Consider the following 20344-nt stretch of genomic DNA (forward strand, 5'->3'; position numbering starts at 1 on the left):
TTGCTTAATGTGGTGGGATTTTTACTTTATCTGGCAAAGTTTCGCAAAATTATGAGTGTGAAGTTCAATCTTAGCTTTTGTGACAGAGTTTAATTATTTTATTATTTGGTGCAGTCTTCTGTTTCATCGTTCTGTTTTATTTCATGGGAAAAATAACTATTTAATCTCTGATATCCTGTATATTAATAAAACAGCATGAAGCTGAAGATGAACTAGGAATATTTACTTTGTCTTTTGTATAACACCAATGTATTTACTGGATACCGTGGTGAATTCCTTTTATAAATTCGCAGCTCTAGCGAAAACTACACACCAAAGCGGTGGAATAGAAAACTGTGTTCGCGTTTCATGGCTAGACGCAATTTATCACGAGCTAGAGTAAAATTCAAGAAGCATGCACCATGACTTAAATTAATAAAGACAAATTATCAAGCAAGCTATATGTATGTAGCCAGTTGCAAAAGACTGACTCTATTCCAATTTCGAAGCTAAGACTGAACTTCCAGCCCCAAGAAACGGGCTACAAAAACAAAACACAACCACAATTTGACCCCCCCTAAAATTCCCCCCTTCCTAAATTTCTTATTAGACTGTGCAAGCTTTAACAGTGAAAAACGGCTGGTCGATTGGCAGAGGTGTGCGCAGGTCCCAGAACGAGATGCAGCTGGGAACGTGATCCCGGCTTGGAAGCGTCAGATGCTGGCCAGGAGGGCTGCTGAGAAGGCCCGGAAGGACTTGGAGAGGGAGCTGGCTGGGGAAGCGGAGAGAAGGAGGGCGGCTGCCGTGCCTGCTTGGAAGAGGCAGCTGCTGCAGCGGAGAGAAGAGGCTGAGAGCAGGTTGAGGTCCGTTTTGTTTTGGTTAGGGTTAAGAGTAGGTCTGATACATGTTTAAGCTGATAAACATACATCACCTTAGCGTGAACATCACTAAACTGACAGAAATTACTTAATGACATGATGAATCCACTAGCTATACTGTTAACATTTTTGGAAAGGTTGGAAACGAAACAAAATAAAAACTAAGAGTTCGTAGTATTATCGCTATCTTTAGAACACTTATTACACGACCTCAATAATTATCTCCTCTAACATCCAAAATAACTCTTCCAGAAATTCCCTGTACACTCCGAAAGTGGAGGAGACGAATGGGCAGCCGAACGGCGAATGGCGAGCGTACCCGAGCGGCACTCAGCGAGCGGTGTCCATAGACAACATCAGCATGTGCTACGATACTCCCGCGCAGCCGCTGCGAGCGCCCTCAGAGGCTAAGCTGTCTAGTGATCATTGTAACGGTTTGTAAATATGTGTATATGAAAAAAAACTTTATTATTGAGAAAACTTTGAAAAGGCTCGGGAGATGATGATTGAGAGAACTTTGCTGACTAAATAGGGATTTTATTGAATTAAAAAAGACTTAAATTTAAAAACCACGGATTTGACTTACAAGGCAGTAAGGTCGAAAAGGCAAAACCTTAGTGAGGTCTATATAACATAGGAATTCGTTGCATTACTTTTCTTGCGTCTAAGACAAACTCATAAGAAGAAGCGGTGATTCTGTTTAGGTGTAAGTAGACCATTAATGTCATAATTTAATTGAACTTACAGGTCATTCCACATCTAACGGCAAACACGAGGACGAAGAAGATGAAAAGGCAAAAATAATCCCCTGGCGAGCACAACTGCGCAAGACCAACAGCAAACTCAACCTCCTCGAGTAGACCTTCTTAGAGGCAGTGCCAGTGTTGCCCACCTCTCGCGAGGGCCGCGTGTGGACCGCGCGGCAAGAGGCCTAAAAGGCCTCGTAGCCCCAGACTTAGTCAAATACGAAGAAACAATGCTCAGACGAGAAACGAGGTTTAAAATTTAATTTATTTAGGTTAGGGTGTAATTATTGCTATTTATTTTATTTTTTATTTCCACTCCTTTTAACGAGCATTCGAAGCCCAAGGCCGCGCGGTTTCACAGCGGTATTGAAAAGGCTAAAGTTTTTTACTTTTTAGTCATATTTGTATCGTTTTCGTGAAGCAACGCCATTATGTAAGTTATGTTCGTTGCTCGATATAAATATAAAACTTAATATAACGAGTCCAAATAATTGTAGAGTGATTGTTAAGCGAAATGTATCGTATTTAATTGATAACCGACATTATTGTAAGGATGATAAAACAAGTTTTTCCGAGTCGATTAAGTAGATTTAGACTAAAAGTAGAACTTCAACAAGTAGTTTTTTTAGTAACATTTATTTATGTTTTCAAAAATATTTCTCTTACATTTTTGTTTATCATTTGACGTTAACCTTTTTATGTATTTTCAACTAAATTTTCATACGTATCTGGAAGTGATCGATACGTATTTTAAATTTAGTATATAAAATTTCGTTAACGATTAAAATATGGTTGATGTAGGTACTTATTTTTACTGTAGTCATGTAAAAATGTAAATCTACTTATTACGGTTTTAAACAAGTTTTAAATATTCTAGTTGTCGATATAAAAGTCTATACTACTTATATGAATCTCTACGGATAACTGTTGAATTCTATCGATCTAGGATTAAAAATATGATAAGTAAATGATCGATACTCGATAAAGATTTACCGTCCACTCTATATAGATCTGTATTAAGTTAAGACGAAATAAACGTTTAAATAAAACATTTTGCTCAAACTAGACAATAAAAAAATTGCTAGGCGACCGCTAGCCTTAAAATTCGATTACAATTAAGGTTTTCACCCAAAATATTAAATATATGAATAAAAATTATATATTAAAATGTACTTAAGGTTTTTTTATAATAATGCAAGTGATACCATTGTTGCAATATTAGGTTTAAGCTAAAATGTGGGCTTCTGCAAGTGTGTCCCTCTATTGTCTATGTGTGTTGATTTTATTCAGTACTTCTGAATCTTATTGTAATGTTGTTAAATAAAACGCTATTTGCTTAATCGTTGTTTTGGTTCTATCATTATTTCCCTTCTCTGTACGAGCTACATCAGGTTCCTCGCGTATAAAAGGCCTCGCTTCTTGCAGTTGGATATAAGTTGGTAATAAACATTGAAATGATTCCCGTATATGCAATTGACGATGATGTCCTGCTAACCAATTTTATTGACCACGGCGGCTGTTCTCGTATAAGGAGATTAGTCAGCTGCGCAGGACACAGGTGCACTCCCTATTCCTTCACTCTGTCATTCTTCGTAGGTACCTGTCGTCCCATCGGGTAATAACCAACGACAATCCGACACGACCGGAGATAAATCAGGAGCATGACCGGCATTAACGTGCTCCGATGCTCGGGTGTAAACTTCCACGCTCCCGGCTGCTTTGTGAAAGTTTCTAAGACCCACAAAGCGACCCGGAAATTGTACCCGAGACCTATTGCATAGCAGCCGCGCTTGAGATAGCTAGATCAACGAGGTACACCCAATTAAAGAACAGCCAAATGATTTGGGATAATAGCGTTTACAAGTCCAGATCCATATTGGCCACGACAGTGGTAACTAGCAAGTCAAAACCAAACTTGCATTACAAGTGATGAAGTCATAAAAATAAATTCGAAAACGTTTCGTTTCGAAAAGGATAATAAGTAATAAAATTGAAATTTTCAATAAAATCATAGCAGGAATGATTTTATGAAAGTCGTAAAATGGACTAAAATTGGATCGAGATTTAGTCATGGTATATTTTGTTTTGACGTTTAGAGGTACGAAATATTTAAGAATTTATTCTGATGCAAAAATGTTGTGTCCTTAGCTTATTGCAGTGGTAGACAATCAAACATTAAGTTAGTGGTATCTCCCGATCAGTTCGTTGATTCAATATTGGGATAACTTTAAACCGCTCGTTTGGAAAACTAATATACAAATACAGTAACGACACAAATGTCTTTATTTTCAGCGTCAATTTTACTATGGGCGTTATTTGCATCAACAAGTTCAGAAAAAATAAAAGGACGCCTACCAGACGTGGGCATAATTTCCAGTTTTCTAGAACAATTTATTAGACCTTACATAAACAGCTTCCGGGTGAACAAGCCCAACCAAAGAAGCAAAGATGAATCTAAAGTGGAAAAGGCTATACGGCAAAAAATTGCTGCTTTAAAACCAATGCTACAAGATAGCGAGGAATCGGACAAGCCAAAAGTCGAATCAGAAAACAATCTAACATTAGAAGGGAATGACGAGACAACTATAATCGAATTCTTACCGAAAGCGAAGATTAAGAATAAGAAAGAAGAAAAGCCATTATTAAGAGACGTTAAACAGGAAGATCCATTTCAGAAGAACATACAGAAATACAAACAATTGAGGCAGGATATAAAGAAGAGGCTCGAGAAGGAAAAAACAGCGACAGCTACGAGGAAGCTTATAACAAGAACATTGGATGAAATGATAGCTCAGATGATAGAACGACAGTGCACATGGCAGACGGTAGACACGACAGAATTGAAGAATAAGCTATTCAAGGGGCCGAAGAACGCACGAAGGTCCATGACCCAGCTAAAAAAACTATCCAATGACGACTGGATGAGTCTAAGGAAACAATACATGAATTTCCTCAAGTTTAATCACGGCAAAGAAGATGACTTTATGAGACAATTCCATGATTTCTTCTCCAACGTCATGAATGATACATTAAACCTGTCTACCCGATACAAAATACGTTGTCAACTCATCAAAGTAGATGACAACAGACAAGCTCTAAGACAAAACAAAGTGGTTGAGAAAAATCCATGTGATAGTTTCAAAGTTTGTTCTGATGAGCTCAGGGAATTCCTAACCAACTTTTATACTTATGTTAACGATACTGCTGTTAGCACTTTTAGAAATTATGCAGCTATGTATATCAGAGACGTGAAATCAGATATCGAAATTGACAAAGATACCGTACTGTCAACATGTGAGAAGATAAGCAATACCGCAGAACGGAAGGTCAGTAAAATATTCAGGAAACAGGTAGAAAATTTCACGTTAGACGAGAATAAGAATAAAGTAGCCAACATACAACATATCGGTGATTTTATCACAGCTACAACAGAAGAAGTTAAGGCTACACTCAAAAAGAATTTAGAATCGGAACTGGGAGCTATGAAAACGAAATTATTTGCGACAGTCAAAGACGATCTAGCCGTTAATTTGAAAGTGGATATGGAAAATCTTGGTAGACTTTTCAATGATAGAATTTGTACTCTTTTCGTGCTATGCAATAGCAGAAACTCGGCTAGGAGGCAAGGAAATCCTTGGACGTTCACACCGAAAAACACTGAAGATATTTATGTGAAAGTTCAACTGACTTTTGATGACGAATTGAAAGATTCTTTGAGGTTTGGTAGGCAAAGAAAATGGCAAGGCGACATGACGCACAGATTCAATAAAAACTTGGCTGCTGTTGAACAGAGGAGGTACAACAATATTTCTCTCACTAGAACTACGCTTGGCTTAGCTACAAAGAAAGTGATAGTCACTAAAACTACAAACTCTACAAAAGCATCGAGTACTACCCGACGTCATATAACATCTACAAGCAGTACTATTCAGCCGTCTGTGTTGCCTACGAAAATAAGACTGTTTAAAGCAAAGGAAGAAACGAGAATATTAGGAAACAATCGCATTTGAATTATATTGTTTTATTGCAGTATAAATATCTTTACATTTTAATATTACAACACATTTTGGCAGTATTATATTATTTTTTTGTCTTAAAACTTATTACATTGTGTGTGCCTTAAGGCTTATGAGTCCACAAGAATATTATTTTTTGTCAGACATTTACCTAGACCAGGACAAAATTTTGCCCAAGTTTACAAAGTAGTGGCAGTTCTTTTTAGTAAGCAAGATTTACTATTTACTATTTCCTTACACCTTATTTTACTCTGATTTCAAACACAAGCAAGCTTAATAAATAGGTACCTTTCAGGTCTGTTTTATAAGTGTGAATAATTAAAGTTGGATCGACACGACTTCCATTTCTACTGCAACAAGGATTGAAGAACAATATTTAACCAAAAATAAATTGTTATTTCTTCTTCCTATAGGGTGAACTGCAGGTTTGATCACCTAACAAGCCCTGGTGTCAGTATTTTCCATCCATCCACCTGCAAATGCTCTTTATTCTCGAGCACCTATACAGACTCTGTCAACTGGCGTTTTAGTCCCATATCGTAAATTTTCTATAAGAAAATATGTCCCTGCAGTATTTATTTAGCTTACTTCACCTACACATACGTCACAAACTAGCAAACAAACAAACTAATACGTATCGGTATATATAATGGGGAAGTGCTGCACTCTACCGCTGGACCAAGCAATGGTAAGACAGGCTCCTTCGCTGAAGTTGTGTTGGAATGCCATGGTCGATGGGACTTCGACTTCTATGCCGCAGATGAAGCAACTGGAAAGGGGTAGAATATTGGGTGAGTAGCTGTGGATAAACCTCTTGTATATAGGTAAATATGTATAGTTAGACAGATACATATATTCTTTATTATGTACACCAATTAAAATTATAAAAAGCAAAACTAAATATTTAAAAGTTAAGGTGACACAAGGGGGCGATCTTATCGCTAAAAGCGAACTTTTACAAACAAGCTTTAAGACAATAGAAAATCAATTGTGTATCCTGCATATTTGTGCTTTGACATACATACAACGGGTAAAAAGACTGCAATTATGGAACCGATTTAAAAGAATCTTTCGCTGTTGGAAAGCTAAGCCGTTGCCCCAAGTGACAGGCTATATTTCCTCTAGACACGGGAAGCGTGTGATACCGAAGGAAACTCCTAGTCTTTGTTTATAGAATGACAAAGAGTTACATTTTTGTAAGCAAAAATAGATGTTTTATTTTTATGATAACTCACCAAGGCGTAATCTTAAGCTGCAACATAAGCTTGGTGGTACAGAACACGGTGACTAAATGTGACTCTTCAAACAGTATGGCCAGGTATCTGCCAGTCGGGTCCCAGCACATGTCCAGTATGGGTCCTCCCACTGAGTCTCCGGATGGTAGCTCCACCTTTGTTACGTCCAGGACTGGCAGGGCTTTGCTGGTTTGTGATCCTGAGGAAAGAGGATGTATCTATTAGTAAAATAAATTTAGCAATAATACATTCATTATTAAAGGATAAAGGCAACTTTTAATAGTTCAAGTCTAGTTGAATTACTAATGAAGTTTTAAATTTAAAATCATCCCATTTTTTGTACAAACAAATTGAACCATCTACTTTCAGTTTTGGTATTCTATAGGTCTTTCTGGTGTTTAGCAGACTTTCATTCTCTATATGACAAAAATAACAACTTACCCTAAACATTTCTAAATTCAATTTACAGGAATTCAGAAACCTACCTTTCATAACACAGACAGAATAGATTTTAACTTTAACTGACTGATTTAAAACAACCAGCTATTACTTAGCTCTGACATAAAACAATAATCTACTCACCACTCATGAGCCCAGTATTAGTAAGAGCATACACCATAGGTTCTCCCTTAGCGGCAAACAGCAGCACATCTCCGGGCCCCCAGCACGCGGCCACCACGCGGTTGCCGCGAGCGCACCAACGCTCCGGCGTCCAGCGTTTTGTGTCCCATACTCTGGAAATTGTAAGATTTTGTTATAGTTTAGGTATGTCTAAATATAGGATATTAGGTATATATTATTGTATAATTAAGTAAAAGATTGATTAAAACACAAAATATTGACAAAGTCCAGTGTTTGATGCTTGTATTCAATACTTACTAGAACAATTTTCTAAAATAAACTTTTGACAATAGCTGTCTTTCTCATAACTGTTTTTCTTGAAAAAGGGGTGTTTTTGGGGGTGCAGTACTTTTGTAATTAAATAATTACACACTAGCTGAAAAAGTACCTACTAATAGGGTAGTTTCCATGGTCGAAATAATGAAATAATATTTAGTCCGCTTTTTAGATAATCAAAAAATATTGGATACGTATTTTTTCTTTTTTTAATTAAACATAAAATGACAAAGATAATACACTTCAAAAATTAGGAGTGGGGGCCTTTTACGTCACAGTGTCCTGAAAATTGTAGCAACTTGTGACGTCACACTCAACTTTAACACGCTATATCTTAACAAGTTCTGATCCAATTTAAAAAAGAAAAAATATGTATCGCTTAATTTTGGACAATCTACAAGACGGACTAATTATTATTTTTTAGGAAACTAGGCTATTTAATTAGCCTAGTTTCAATAAATAATTTTGATTTGAATATACATATATAAGCAGTAAATAGCCTTTCTTATCAAGAAGTGATATGTTGCTTTAGTTATTTCTAGTTCTTAGTAGTCTTACAATACAAGAAATCTGTAACCTAAGATAGACATAAAATTTTAGTTTTCTCACCTAAATATAATAGAAGAAGTAGCAGCAAAGACTTTGCTGGCGTCAAATGACCATCGTGCAAACACAATGCCACCGCCTGCAACTCTTCGTAGAGGAACCGCAGTCTCCATAGACACGTCCCACACTAGCATGGAAGTGTCAGCACCTGAGCAGCTGATCAGCAAGTCACCGTTGGGAGACCAGCTCACGTCGGTGACAGGACTGTGGCCTGGCCTGCAAAGTCAGATTAAATTGGTTAGTTGCAATTTTGTGTAGGTTAGTTTTCTTATAGGAAAATTTTTGTGAATGATTAACAATTTTTATAATCTTCATAGTCAATATTATGTGTAATAATGGAAATGATTATCTATTCCTTTGAGTTAAAAATCGCTCCATAAAATATCTATAATCCATGTGTTCTTGTTGCTGTTACAAAGTATTGCTACACAAACAAAATTTCTGCATAAAGCAACAAAATTAATTCTCAAATATAAAGATTATCAATTTAGGGAAAACTTATCCTAGTCAGAATTAATGCTAAGCCTTCAACATACCTGTTCAAAACCACAGCATTGCTAGAAGATGGCTTGGTAAACATTGAATTAGGGTCCACCGTCCACACAATGACACCCTGTTCACATCCCACGGCCAATTCAGAAGCTGAGAACGGCCTCCAACTCAACGAGGACACATGACCTTGTGCCTTACATTTTAGCGTAGAAACAAATGCAACTTCTGAACAATATATCCTTACGTTGTCATCTACGGTAGCCACAGCCATTTTTGTAGTATGAGGATGCCAAGCTATACATTTTATTGGCCCGTTCCCCCAACTTCTAGTCCTAGAGTAATTAGCAACGATTTTAGGTCCTATATCCTTCAAATGTGGCTGTAAAAAGTATCTGAAAGCTGTGAACACATTCGCTACTTTCAACACGTATGACGCGGCGACGGCGAGCACCTGGCTCTCCTGGTTCACTGAGGGGTCTGCGGCGACGGCCAGGGCTTCCAAAAACCCCTGTTTGTACCACACACTTGTTATTTTCTTGAGTAAATTGTCCTCAACGTCAATGTACATAGAAATGTTCTCGTCGGACGTTCTGTGGTGGTGAATATCACGTGTCACGTTGATAACTGGATGGCTTTTTGTCTGAAACAACAATAAACTAATAAGCTTTGTGTTATTCTATGAATAATACCGAAGTAACTAAGTTAACCTTACCGAGTTTGTAAACGTCGTTATATTTCCATATCGTGCGTTCCCACAGCAGAAAACCTCGTTTAGTTTGCAGAAGGGGATTTCATCTGCCCCCGGGAGTTCGGGAAATCCATGAAAAGCAGACATTATCTTTGTTTTATTGAAATGTTTGTCATAAACGGCCGGCGCAATACCGCAGCGATCACAAAATTTCAAATATTTTGACACTTCACTGACAGATGTTAGTACAGGAGTGTCATTGACATCTGTGACGTAGAAAAAAAATGCGTTCAGTTTGTTATAATCCTAAGTTATTTATGTAAAATATTTAATTTAAATTATGAATAAATCCATTTTTTAAACAAAAATCTTGTTGGTTTTGTCTCTTGCGCACTATTCCAGTTTAGCGCAGCTGGTAGTCGTGATAACATTTTTTTTTAATGTCAAATGTCAAACCGCTTAGCCGGTTTCGTGGGAAAATAATGTTAGTCATTTTCTTCTTTTTATATTATGCTAGCAGCGTCTGTAAAGCCATTTTTAATACCTACCTGTTGATTGGATCACTTTTAATGCTCTGACTCGGAATCCACACAGTGGACGATAGCCTTACTTTCTTTATTACGGTCCTAATGCACCTAGGGCTTCGATGGGTCAACGACCGGTTTTTTGTAGGAAAATAATAAAATACCCTCGTCGTTATATCGATAATATTCAATAATTAAATCTAAATTCAAAAATACTTAGGTACCTAATGATGAAAAATAATTTCGGTCCGGATACAAAACAGGCATGCCTAAATACTTACCTACTTGGACTTTATGTAACTGGGTAGATAGAAAAGTTGGGGACTTCCTAAGCAAGCTAGGTACTTTCCCACTGAGTGTAGACAAAACAATAGGTGAACATTATCCTTTTAATTCATATACTTAAGTAGGTACAGCTAAAGCGCTCATCACTTGTATCACAAAGGACCACAAATTAACCCTCACTTCTATATAATATTCTCCGGAACGAATTGGGACAAAGATAAAAGATTTCTGCTTACGTATTCAAAGTATAATAAGGGTACTTTTGAGAATTTACTGCGGCGCAACCGAGATTTATGTTAAAATGCGGAACGGGGTGAGACATTGCGGTAATTGATTCTTTTGCGAAGTTCGAAGCTGGTGAAATATCACTAAAACTGATTTTTTAATAGGTACTTAGGTAGGTAGGTACTACGACTTAAGTACCTAACTTATTTCCTTGATTTCAATCGCACAAACTATCCTGTTCTATTTTTTCTCTGTACCAAATTTTATTAAAATCAGTTCAGTGGTTTAGACGTGGAAGCGTAACAGACAGGCAGAGTAACTTTCGCATTTATAATAGGTACCTATTACGAGCTTCCGCCCGCGGTGTAGATAGATATAGTAGGGATGAAGAGCCCTTGACTCTTAAGAGTTTTTAGACTAATTACCCTGAGGAACATTGTTCGGGAACAATATTTAAAAAACATTATAATTTTTCCTGTTCAGAGCAGAAATAAATATGTACCTAATAATAAATATATTTCTTACCTACCTATCTCATTCATTTATCTTATGGGTAAACAATTATACCTACTATCCATTAAATAATAATGTAATCCAATCAATTGAAAAGGAATTCGGGATAGGCGGACCTCGACAGAAATTATTCGATGGTTGAGAATTTCTTGTTTAATTTCTAACTTAGATAATGATGACCTAAATTTTAAACTAATTTAGGAATAGCTGCGGTTGTTATCCGATAGAAAATTGGTTAAGTAATTAATTTTATTTGTTTATTGAATTTCACCATCAAATTCGTTCGTTTCCACGGCCTTTATTATATGCGAAAACAAATTGCTTATATGTATTGCATAGGTAATACCTACCCGCGGAAATTGAACCCACTAAAAACCTGAGAAAAGTGTCTTATCCTGTCTCCGTTTTCAAGACAAGAACCGATATAAATGAAATTACACAGATAGTCAAGTAAAAGAAAAAAATAAAAAAAAAGAAAAAAGAGAAAGAATTTAAGAGGATCATCATAATAGAACTGCGAAGAACATCCAGTATTATGTTAAACATACCTAGGTACATGTTGTTATACCCACCCATCTATCTATTTTCCAAAATCTTAAAAAAAATAAAAAAAAAATTACCTAAATATGTACTTACCTAAATACCTATGACACAAATTGTATGCAAAGCATGTAAAAAAATATACATATATCAAAATAAAACAACATTACACTTATTGAGTTCGTCTAAATTGAGTTTCCCGAATATCACAGCGTTGGCATTATGCATAGGTGTCCGAAAAAAATCTAATCTCCCCTCGGGGTGTCATTTTCGAGCTTCACAGTGTCTCGAAAAATTGGGACATCTCGAAAAGAGGTCATAATAATCAAGAGCTGTGTCTATGCTACAGAGAAAATAGGATTCTTTTCTTTGAAAAACTTTAATAATAATTTCTCGTTTTCTTTATGTTAAGTTCAAGCCGTAACTTGCAATTCTCCGAATGAAATAAATAAGTTTTCAGAGCTTTTATTGTCTAAGGACCACATAAAATTGGTGTAATGCTGGCGCTTTATTTTTATTTGCGACTTTTTAGTACTTACATAGAATTCAATTAAGTAGATAGATAGTCGAGTAGTAAACGTAGCTGAAAACCTTTGGATATCTCAAATTAATAGGGTAAATTTGAAGGAGTAGATGCATCTTGCAAAACTTTGCAAAAATCTGCCTTGTAATCTTTTCCTTCTCGTCTCACTCAATCCGTCCTAAGTTTGTCTGTAAGAGATCGCTCTTATCGATAAGACCACCCATTATGTCGCCTACTTATGAGTTAGGGTTAAGTAAAAAAATTACCACCCTGATTGGTGGGAGGACTCAAAAGATCGAGAGGTGTGGAGGAAAAATGGGGAGGTCTTTGCCTAGCAGTGGGACAGTACAGGATAAGAAAAAAAGTTAAAAAATGAACAAAAAATCTGGTCTACCTAGTAAAATATATCTGTCCAGGTATTTTTAAATAAACATTGAAGCAAAATGTTACTTTATACCACAATGTTTACAGACAGACCTATCTCGGATGTCTCCAACATTATAACAAACTCGAGGAATGTTCAACGTATCCAATTTTGAGATTAGTTTCCTTGCAATACATCTGTATCGCAAACTTGGAACTCCGAAGGGATGTAAGTACTTTGTGGACCAAAATGAGATTGGCTTTTGTTATCTCAAGATACTCCCAAAGAGATGGCACATGGAGAACAAAATGACTACCGGAGATGGCATAAAGCTAAATCTCCTAAGAAAATAGGAAGCCAAAATGCGGACAAAGAACGTTACTATAGCTCTGTCTAGCCTTAAGCACCTTCTTCGGATGCCATCAATTCTTTTCTAAATAAAATAACTAATAGTCAAGAACAATCTCTGACAGATTGTCAAGGAACCCGTTAGTTCTAGTAATTGATGACGACTACTTCACGTTACTTGACTACAAGGTGTCTGACCTAGCTTTCCTATGGGATCTCCGCTTTCTTTCTTTCCTCCATGGGTTGGCACCTAAATGGTGTTGTCATGTGTTAAAGAATTTCGTTTTACTCTTTTAGTCCTTACGGTGGGCGATAGGCATCTTCAAGGACCAGATTTATTTTGTGGTCCTTATAAGCGAATTCTAAGAAGGTATTGAATCGGTTTACTAGGGATAAAGAAGCCTTTGATGTATGAAACGTTTGCTATTTAGAGGAAATACTTTGGCCCTTGTTCGTGAACTAGGTATTACTTATGTGTTGGTATTTTCTATTGTATCACTTTTGATATTGTCCTTAATAAAAGAAGTAGACTCAAGTACCGTTCGTATTTATTTTGTATTTTTTCCTAGTAGATTTAATGTGAACAGTTAGGTATTAATTACATTGTAAAATTGTGATGTTCATAACGAGCTAGCTACAGCTCACTAAAGTTTCTTATAAGTAATCGCCCATTGCTTGACGTAATTTTTGCCTGATATATCTATCAAAAAAAAAAAAACTAATGCAGTTCACCAGTTAGCCTATAAGTACTCTTGAAATATTCCAATTATTCCATACAATTTATTTGACAAGGTTTGCCCACAGAAAGATGCCTACAGCCGTTACGATGAATGGGCTATCTTACACTGAGAGGATTTTTCAAACTGGTTTCTTGAACATGCTAATCTCAGGCACAGCTCCAACCAAACAAACTCTTCAGCTGCATAATACTAGTAAGTAAAGGTTTTCCTTGCCAACGATCCAATCGCGTGCTTTCCTTGCAAAACAATAGCATGTTCGTGGAACCCCTAAGAGTCTAATGAGTGGAACTTTCTAGAACACATTAGCGTTAGACATTAATCTTACACTCTACCAAGTTGCTGGTTCGTTAGCCTCAATTAACTATGAATTAGTGGTTTCTTAGCTTTATGTAATACCCCTTGAACTTAATACTCTCTTATGGGGTTTTTTAATGCAACACGTTAGGGAAATTCTTCGGTCAGGATACCTAACTCTCTATTAATGAATTCTTCTCGACATCTAAAAAAAAGAGTTCTAAAAAATGTGTTGGTGCAGAAGATATTATAATAATCTTAATTAATAAAACTGTTGACTGGCTGTTTTTTATTCACATTTTCCTCGATATTTCAATTAAAAAAAAAAAAACTGTTCGTATAGATTTTTACCTTTATTACAAAATAACTTTAAAAAATATTTAACTTCATACCGAAAATATGCTTTAATACAAAATCCAATCCAACTACCAAACCCATAGTCGTTTTTCTCTTCACTAGATATCCGCCGTGAAAGTAGGTATTGGTCATAGAGAACAAAATGACTAGAGGAGATGTCATAACGCAAAATCTCCTAAGAAAGTAGCACGCCGAAATGCGGCTATAGAGGTATACCTACTACCATTATTTTCAAAATAAGATCGCCGATCCTTTTTTTGTCAGACTGGTTTTGATTGTACAAGGAACCCGAACGAATCGTTAGTTCTATTCTACTAATTGATCGCATCTACTTATAGCACGTTACTTGACCTACAAGAAGGCGCTTGACCTACCTTCTTTATGGCATCTCCCCTATTTTTCCGTCCTCCGTGGTATCGGTAAATTGAAAAAGTGCAGTACTAATTTTCCTCTCGACGTAGCCAATGGCTGACAATGAAGGTTTTAATTAAAAAAACACTCGTTTATGCTTCATTAATTTTCTATCTCTAACTTCACATGTCTGATTTTCAAAAGAATAGTTTTATAGGTACTGTGTTAGTTTAAGGAGTTTTGAAGAAGAATTTCTTGTGTTTCGGAATTTAATTTGAAACGAAAGTTTTTAGTTTTCATGAAGTAATGTGTGTTTTAAGTATGTTCTTTGTTAAGTGTTTTTCTTGTGAGCCTTGCGTGTTTAGTTTTATTAGTTGCCTACTTGAAAATTAAACTTTAGTTTTCCTAAAATATTCCGACATGTAAAAGAGTAGGTTAATAAATGGCCATGATATCTGAGAGACTGAACACTGCTTTTTAAAAAGAGCTATGCCATTTGAATTTAGGGGAAAAACTAAGTTTGAATGCAGCATTCCTGGAGATTGTGGAATGGAAAAATTGTGGCAATGATGGTTAATATGGACCTACATTCTAGGTTCCTGAAACTCAATCCTTCTTCTTTCTTTATTTTCAGAAGCTATCCTATTAATAACCACGACATTATTCGACCTAGCGCTATGTGATGATGAAATAATGACCTTCGAATTCAGCCTCCCCGATACGATGAGCTCGTTCATTTCCATAGATGAAGCATTGAGGACTTTGCAGGGAGCTGATATGGAAACCGAGAGCACCAATACGCTCTCTGACGATTTGATGCTTAAGGTAAATATTTCTGCGGGATTGGTCTAACCAAGGGGTATTGGATTGCTCGGGTAACTGGGTTGAGGGGGTCAGATAGGGTAGTCGCTCCTTGTAAAGCACTGGCACTCAGCTACATCAAGGCTCGGTGGATGATGATTGGTTGAAAGAGTTACCGCCCTGGTAAATAGGTAAAGGGCTTCAGAAAGAGCATGATGGGTCAATATGACCTTCATCATCTCCCGGGCCTTTTCCCAATTATGTTGAGGTCGGCTTCCAGTCCAATACAGCTGAGTACCAGTGTTTTACAAGGAGCGACTGCCTACCCGACTTCTTCAACCCAGTTACCCTGGCAACCCAATACCCCTTGGTAAGATTGGTGTCAGATTTATCAGGCTTATTCGTTTATCAGGTACAATGGAAGGCATACGACTATATTGCCAGGATGCTGAACTTGCAGAGACGGATGAAGAACCAGCCCAGGCCAAGAGTGGAGTATGGTCCTGGAGCCCATAAGACTGAACTCATAAAATACCCGGACAACTATATAGCTAAACGTCTGAAACAATTGATCAAAATCAAAGAGAAGAAAGAAGAAAAAAGCAAAAAAACTTAATATTAATTGAAAATGAGTTGGGGGAACTAATTATTAAGTATAGTTACAACTTTGTTTATTGACATAGGTACATGCACATTTACAATAAAGATTAGAAACTAACCTAGTAAAAAATAAAATAAATAAAAAGCGTAAAAAATTAATCCCCATCGCTGTCGACTGGGAGCGTGCCCAAGAGGCTGGCAGCATTACCTCGTTGGATCGCCATGCTGATCCTTTGTCCGAGGTAATAACCAGCCTTTTGGCCACGAGAAGCATCAACCAGATACGATAAATAAATTAACTACTGTGTCTGGTTATTATTCTGAATATCGTCAGTTTTGGAATCTTTGACAGTCAAAAATACCTTTATTATTCTCGCTGTCAAACTGAAAAACCAATTACCTTTTTGTGTTGTTTTTAATTTTTTCAACAGTACAAACCAATAAAGTAGGTAGGTACTTAATAACGTCTATCCTTATTTCTGTAAGACTTAGCACACTGTAAACTTAATTCTAAAGAATGTTTCTTACATTAATATCCAATGCAAGTGACATTTCAGTGACTATGAAAATTAACCTCAACACAAAGTTAACTAAGTAAATGCTTTAGCAACATTTTCTCCTTAAAAACTAGATGAGAAACTGTGGAAAATTATTATTCAGTGCAAAATCTGCATTTTACCTTTTCGCAAATTACAGTGTAACTAGCTAGGGTAACCATGGTTCGTAATAATATTCTGGGACGTAATACTGTTAATTTAATTATGAAAGACGGGAAATGGCGTAGGAAGCCGGGGGCATATGCATTCTGAAATGTCGAATGGAGGAATTAGAGAATAGCGTATGTTTGATGCTACATACACTATGGTATATTGAATGATCCTGCTTTGACAGTTTATAAATTGACTTATGTTCAACATTATTTTTTTGCACATTTAAATTTTACTGAAATATGGCTTTTGGCATGATGGTACCTAATTGTAATTCAGAAGTTTTTTTTTCAAAAGACAAAAAGGGCAACGCTCCTTAATATACCTGTAACAATATCCTCCACCATGCCTGTCCGTCCGCCTTATAACATGTTGAATGCGTTTCCTACCAAAACATAGAGTGAGTCATAGGTGGTTAAGGTTTATGAACCTATCCAAAACTACAGCGGGAATTAACAGGCCGTTAATCGAACCTAAAATTACAACTCTTCCCAAAAACTTCTAGAAAGCTGGTCACCACAACTGCAGGTGTCAGCTACCTGCAGGCAGTAATGTGATTACGCTCAGACATACCCGCCAGCAAGACTGAAGGCGCAAGGATTCTATACATTACCTTGTATCTCGTTAATATACGCCATTTTGTGAACAAGCTGCTCGATATTAAGTTTCATGATCCAGTTTGGTGTAAGCGTGAGTTATTTTGTTTGTTTTTTTGAGCTAGAAGTTAGATGATGAATAGAGTTTCATGCTAGATAAGGAAGCTAGACTTAGATATCTTTTATTACCCTTGCGCTATAAGTAAATAGAACTTGGGTTCTCCATAGCAAGGTATGCACCTCCCACAAATGCCACATGGAAAAATATTTATTTATTTTAACTTTATGCAAAATTCATTACACAGGACATATTAATGCCACAGGCATTCTCTCCTGTCAACCTTAGGGTGATGCAGAGATCATAAGGTAGGTGCATCAATTAATTAAAAAAACATTAACAAACATAGGTCTTCTTCTTACCGAATGAGCTGCAGATTAAATCAACTAATAAGCCTTAGTATCAGAGTTTTCTTAATTCTGCCTGATTGCCTCTGACGTGGAATTGAAACTACTACTAGCCGAGAAGCATTCGGGGACGCCGGCGTTACCTTCTTTAAAGGCACGGGTGTGTAGCACCGCTAACTTCCAGACTGCAGGCTGCTTTGTGAAAGTTTATAAACTCACACAGCGACTACGGCTCGACCCGGAAATTGAACCCGAGACTTCGTGCACAGCAGTCGCGCTACACAACTACTAGACCAATAAGGCAGTTGGCATTAATTCTAACCCACTACTACAATACTCAAGACTCCATGCAGAAGACATACTGTCACAGTATAATTAATTAGTTAAAAATAACACTTTGACGATGGAAAAAGAAGACTTTAAGATACGTTTTGGACACTAGCTGCTGACTGCAACTGTCGACCGCACATGCACTACTGCATGAAATAGGTCGATATCTGAGGGCGACTGCATTAATCCAAAATCCAAAACGATTTCTTGTAAAGGCGCAAGTGGTTCAATCAAATAGCAGCTTTAACTAGATGACTGTTACATATATGTACATACAAAGCAGTAGTGCAGCTGCCGGCACGTGCAGTTGGCAGTTGCAGTGGCATTCCAAAACATACCTTAATCAAATAAAACATTAAATAGTTCTTGAATTTTATTCAGTCAGTATTGAATTTTATTTAGTTCAGTTAATGTCGGTAGTTCTGCTCTGGCTATTAACTCGCCGTGGTCGCAACTTGCTTTATTCGGAAACCTAATTCCTGGGAATGAAGCCGAGTTAAAGTTTAAATAACTTGGTGAAGTCAACCGGTTTTTATTGGGTAATGGAACGAAATATGGATGAAAGGGATTTGTGTTTTATTTTAAAGTATCTGTTCTTGATTCAGTGGTAGGAAGTTATTTTCTTCGCAGGAAACTATTAAAGAATCTTATTAATTTATGAACTCCTATTCATGAATGAAATTTCTAGGCTATAGATATTTGCTTACACTACGTATATATGCTGTTAAGTTATCTCTATGGTAAATTCCTCTATTCATAAGGATTTAAAATAAAAGGTACATAAATAGTCCTGAGCTTGAGAAAGGACTTTAGCTTCTTTGATCCAGATTCCCGCAATCTGGATCAAGGAAGTAACTATCCAGTTATATAAAAAACTATTTAGAAAATTCCATAAGCAGCTTCATAGATTAATTGTCCCAAGCAGCTTCTTCAACAATCTCCAAATAACAGAACTCTCAGTATCAAAATACAAAACTAAAGTGGAACAATCGACCCATCTTAACAGAAAGTGGTTGAAATTTAATATAAGTTGTGGTGTTTCGTCCCTTGCGGGTCATTTAACTGAGCGGTTCTCTCGAACTGTTTCCTTGACCACAGACCTCTAACGTCTAATGGTCAGCTGGACATCCCAACTTAGTGATACTGTCTTAAGATTCTATGTGTCTATGTAGGTATGTATAGGAATAGTTTAAGTTGAATTTGTAGCTGAAAACTCTGGGTGTCTATACCTTTTTTTAACGACGTCAAAAATCATCAAATGATCCCTCCCGCTGTGGGTTAGTAGCGGTGAGGGAGTGTCAGACTCTTACTGACTAAAAATCGTCGTGTTCCGTCGTAGGCCTTTTATGTACCAGGGCCGCGGTAACTCTTTCGAACAATCCCGCAGCCCCGGCAGGCCTTGGCCCTGCTGGGCACCGTTGGGTGGATAGCTGGACCTATAGCTCCGGCAGATTTTCCTTAGTGAGAAAATTTTCATATGATCATAACGACCGCATAATCTACATTTATTCTTGTAATGGATGTCGCCTCCAACAGGTATCTGTGGAGATCTAAGGGGGTGGCCTATGTTCAGCAGTGGACGTCCTATGGCTGAGATGATGATGATGATGATGATTCTTGTAATCAATTTGAAAGATCAGGACCTGTTCTTAGGACGCAATGGAATAGTACAAATTGGTAAGAATAATTTCGTTAGCCATATAATAGCCAGTAGGTAAGGAAGGTGGTGTATTTGTATTCTTTACGTAAATAAAAAAATAAATCCGTATCAGCACCTCTGCTGAAAATATCTTAAATTATTTCTGCTGTAACATAAATATGCTTCTGTAATATATCCCTGAAATCCCTGACAGACTTCATAAAGAGCTCCAAAAATAAAGCATCACCTTTTTGAGCTGCACCAAGCTGCCAGAATATATTTCTCCAAAACCTAGTATTTAATTAAATGAACTAGGTACGTAGGTACTTATTTCCAGCGTATGTACCACAGAGTAAGGAAAAATGAGCGGAGATACCGTAATGCAGGTACGTCAGGCGCCTTCTTCTAGGTCAAAAATTGTACGGTGGACGTGACTGAAACGATCAGTTCGAGTGAACTATAAGGAGGCATTCGGGTTCTTTGAGATATTTTTTGTATTACAAAAAATGGTCGGGTCCAAAGAAGGCGTTTAGGGAGAATACAGTATCGTTCCCCGCTCACCCGTATTTTGGCGCGCTTTTGTTCTCAGGCGATTTTCCGTTATGGCACCTCCGCTAGTCATTTTGTTCTCAATGCTATACAGTTCAAGTTAATCTACAAACATG

At 36.9% G+C, this 20344-nt stretch overlaps 3 protein-coding genes across 3 annotated transcripts in view; 2 read left to right on the top strand and 1 right to left on the bottom strand.

The window, feature by feature from the left end:
* F (forked) overlaps window positions 1-2948 on the top strand; it is a 71747-nt gene extending 68799 nt beyond the window's left edge. The window contains exons 14-16 of the mRNA XM_064039123.1: window positions 634-842; window positions 1110-1291; window positions 1605-2948. Coding sequence (XP_063895193.1) covers window positions 634-842; window positions 1110-1291; window positions 1605-1717 — 504 coding nt within the window. The 3' untranslated portion in view covers window positions 1718-2948. The remainder of the gene's footprint in view (window positions 1-633; window positions 843-1109; window positions 1292-1604) is intronic.
* A 679-nt stretch (window positions 2949-3627) lies between these two features.
* On the top strand, window positions 3628-5570 carry LOC110380083 (uncharacterized). The gene is made up of 3 exons (XM_064039275.1): window positions 3628-3701; window positions 3896-5399; window positions 5486-5570. Exons 1-3 carry the CDS (start codon window positions 3674-3676, stop codon window positions 5568-5570), a joined length of 1617 nt encoding a protein of 538 aa, XP_063895345.1. The 5' UTR covers window positions 3628-3673.
* Window positions 5571-5601: 31 nt separating this feature from the next.
* LOC110380084 (aladin) lies at window positions 5602-9786 on the bottom strand. Its single transcript, XM_021339950.3, has 6 exons — window positions 9562-9786; window positions 8894-9489; window positions 8361-8573; window positions 7437-7588; window positions 6855-7053; window positions 5602-6388 (listed from the first exon to the last, which is right to left on the bottom strand). The coding sequence occupies exons 1-6, from the start codon at window positions 9682-9684 to the stop codon at window positions 6247-6249; spliced, it is 1425 nt and encodes a 474-aa protein (XP_021195625.3). The 5' UTR covers window positions 9685-9786; the 3' UTR covers window positions 5602-6246.
* Between the last annotated feature and the right edge of the window lie 10558 nt (window positions 9787-20344).

This window comes from Helicoverpa armigera, chromosome 18, assembly GCF_030705265.1.
Source record: "Helicoverpa armigera isolate CAAS_96S chromosome 18, ASM3070526v1, whole genome shotgun sequence".
Taxonomy (NCBI): domain Eukaryota; kingdom Metazoa; phylum Arthropoda; class Insecta; order Lepidoptera; family Noctuidae; genus Helicoverpa; species Helicoverpa armigera.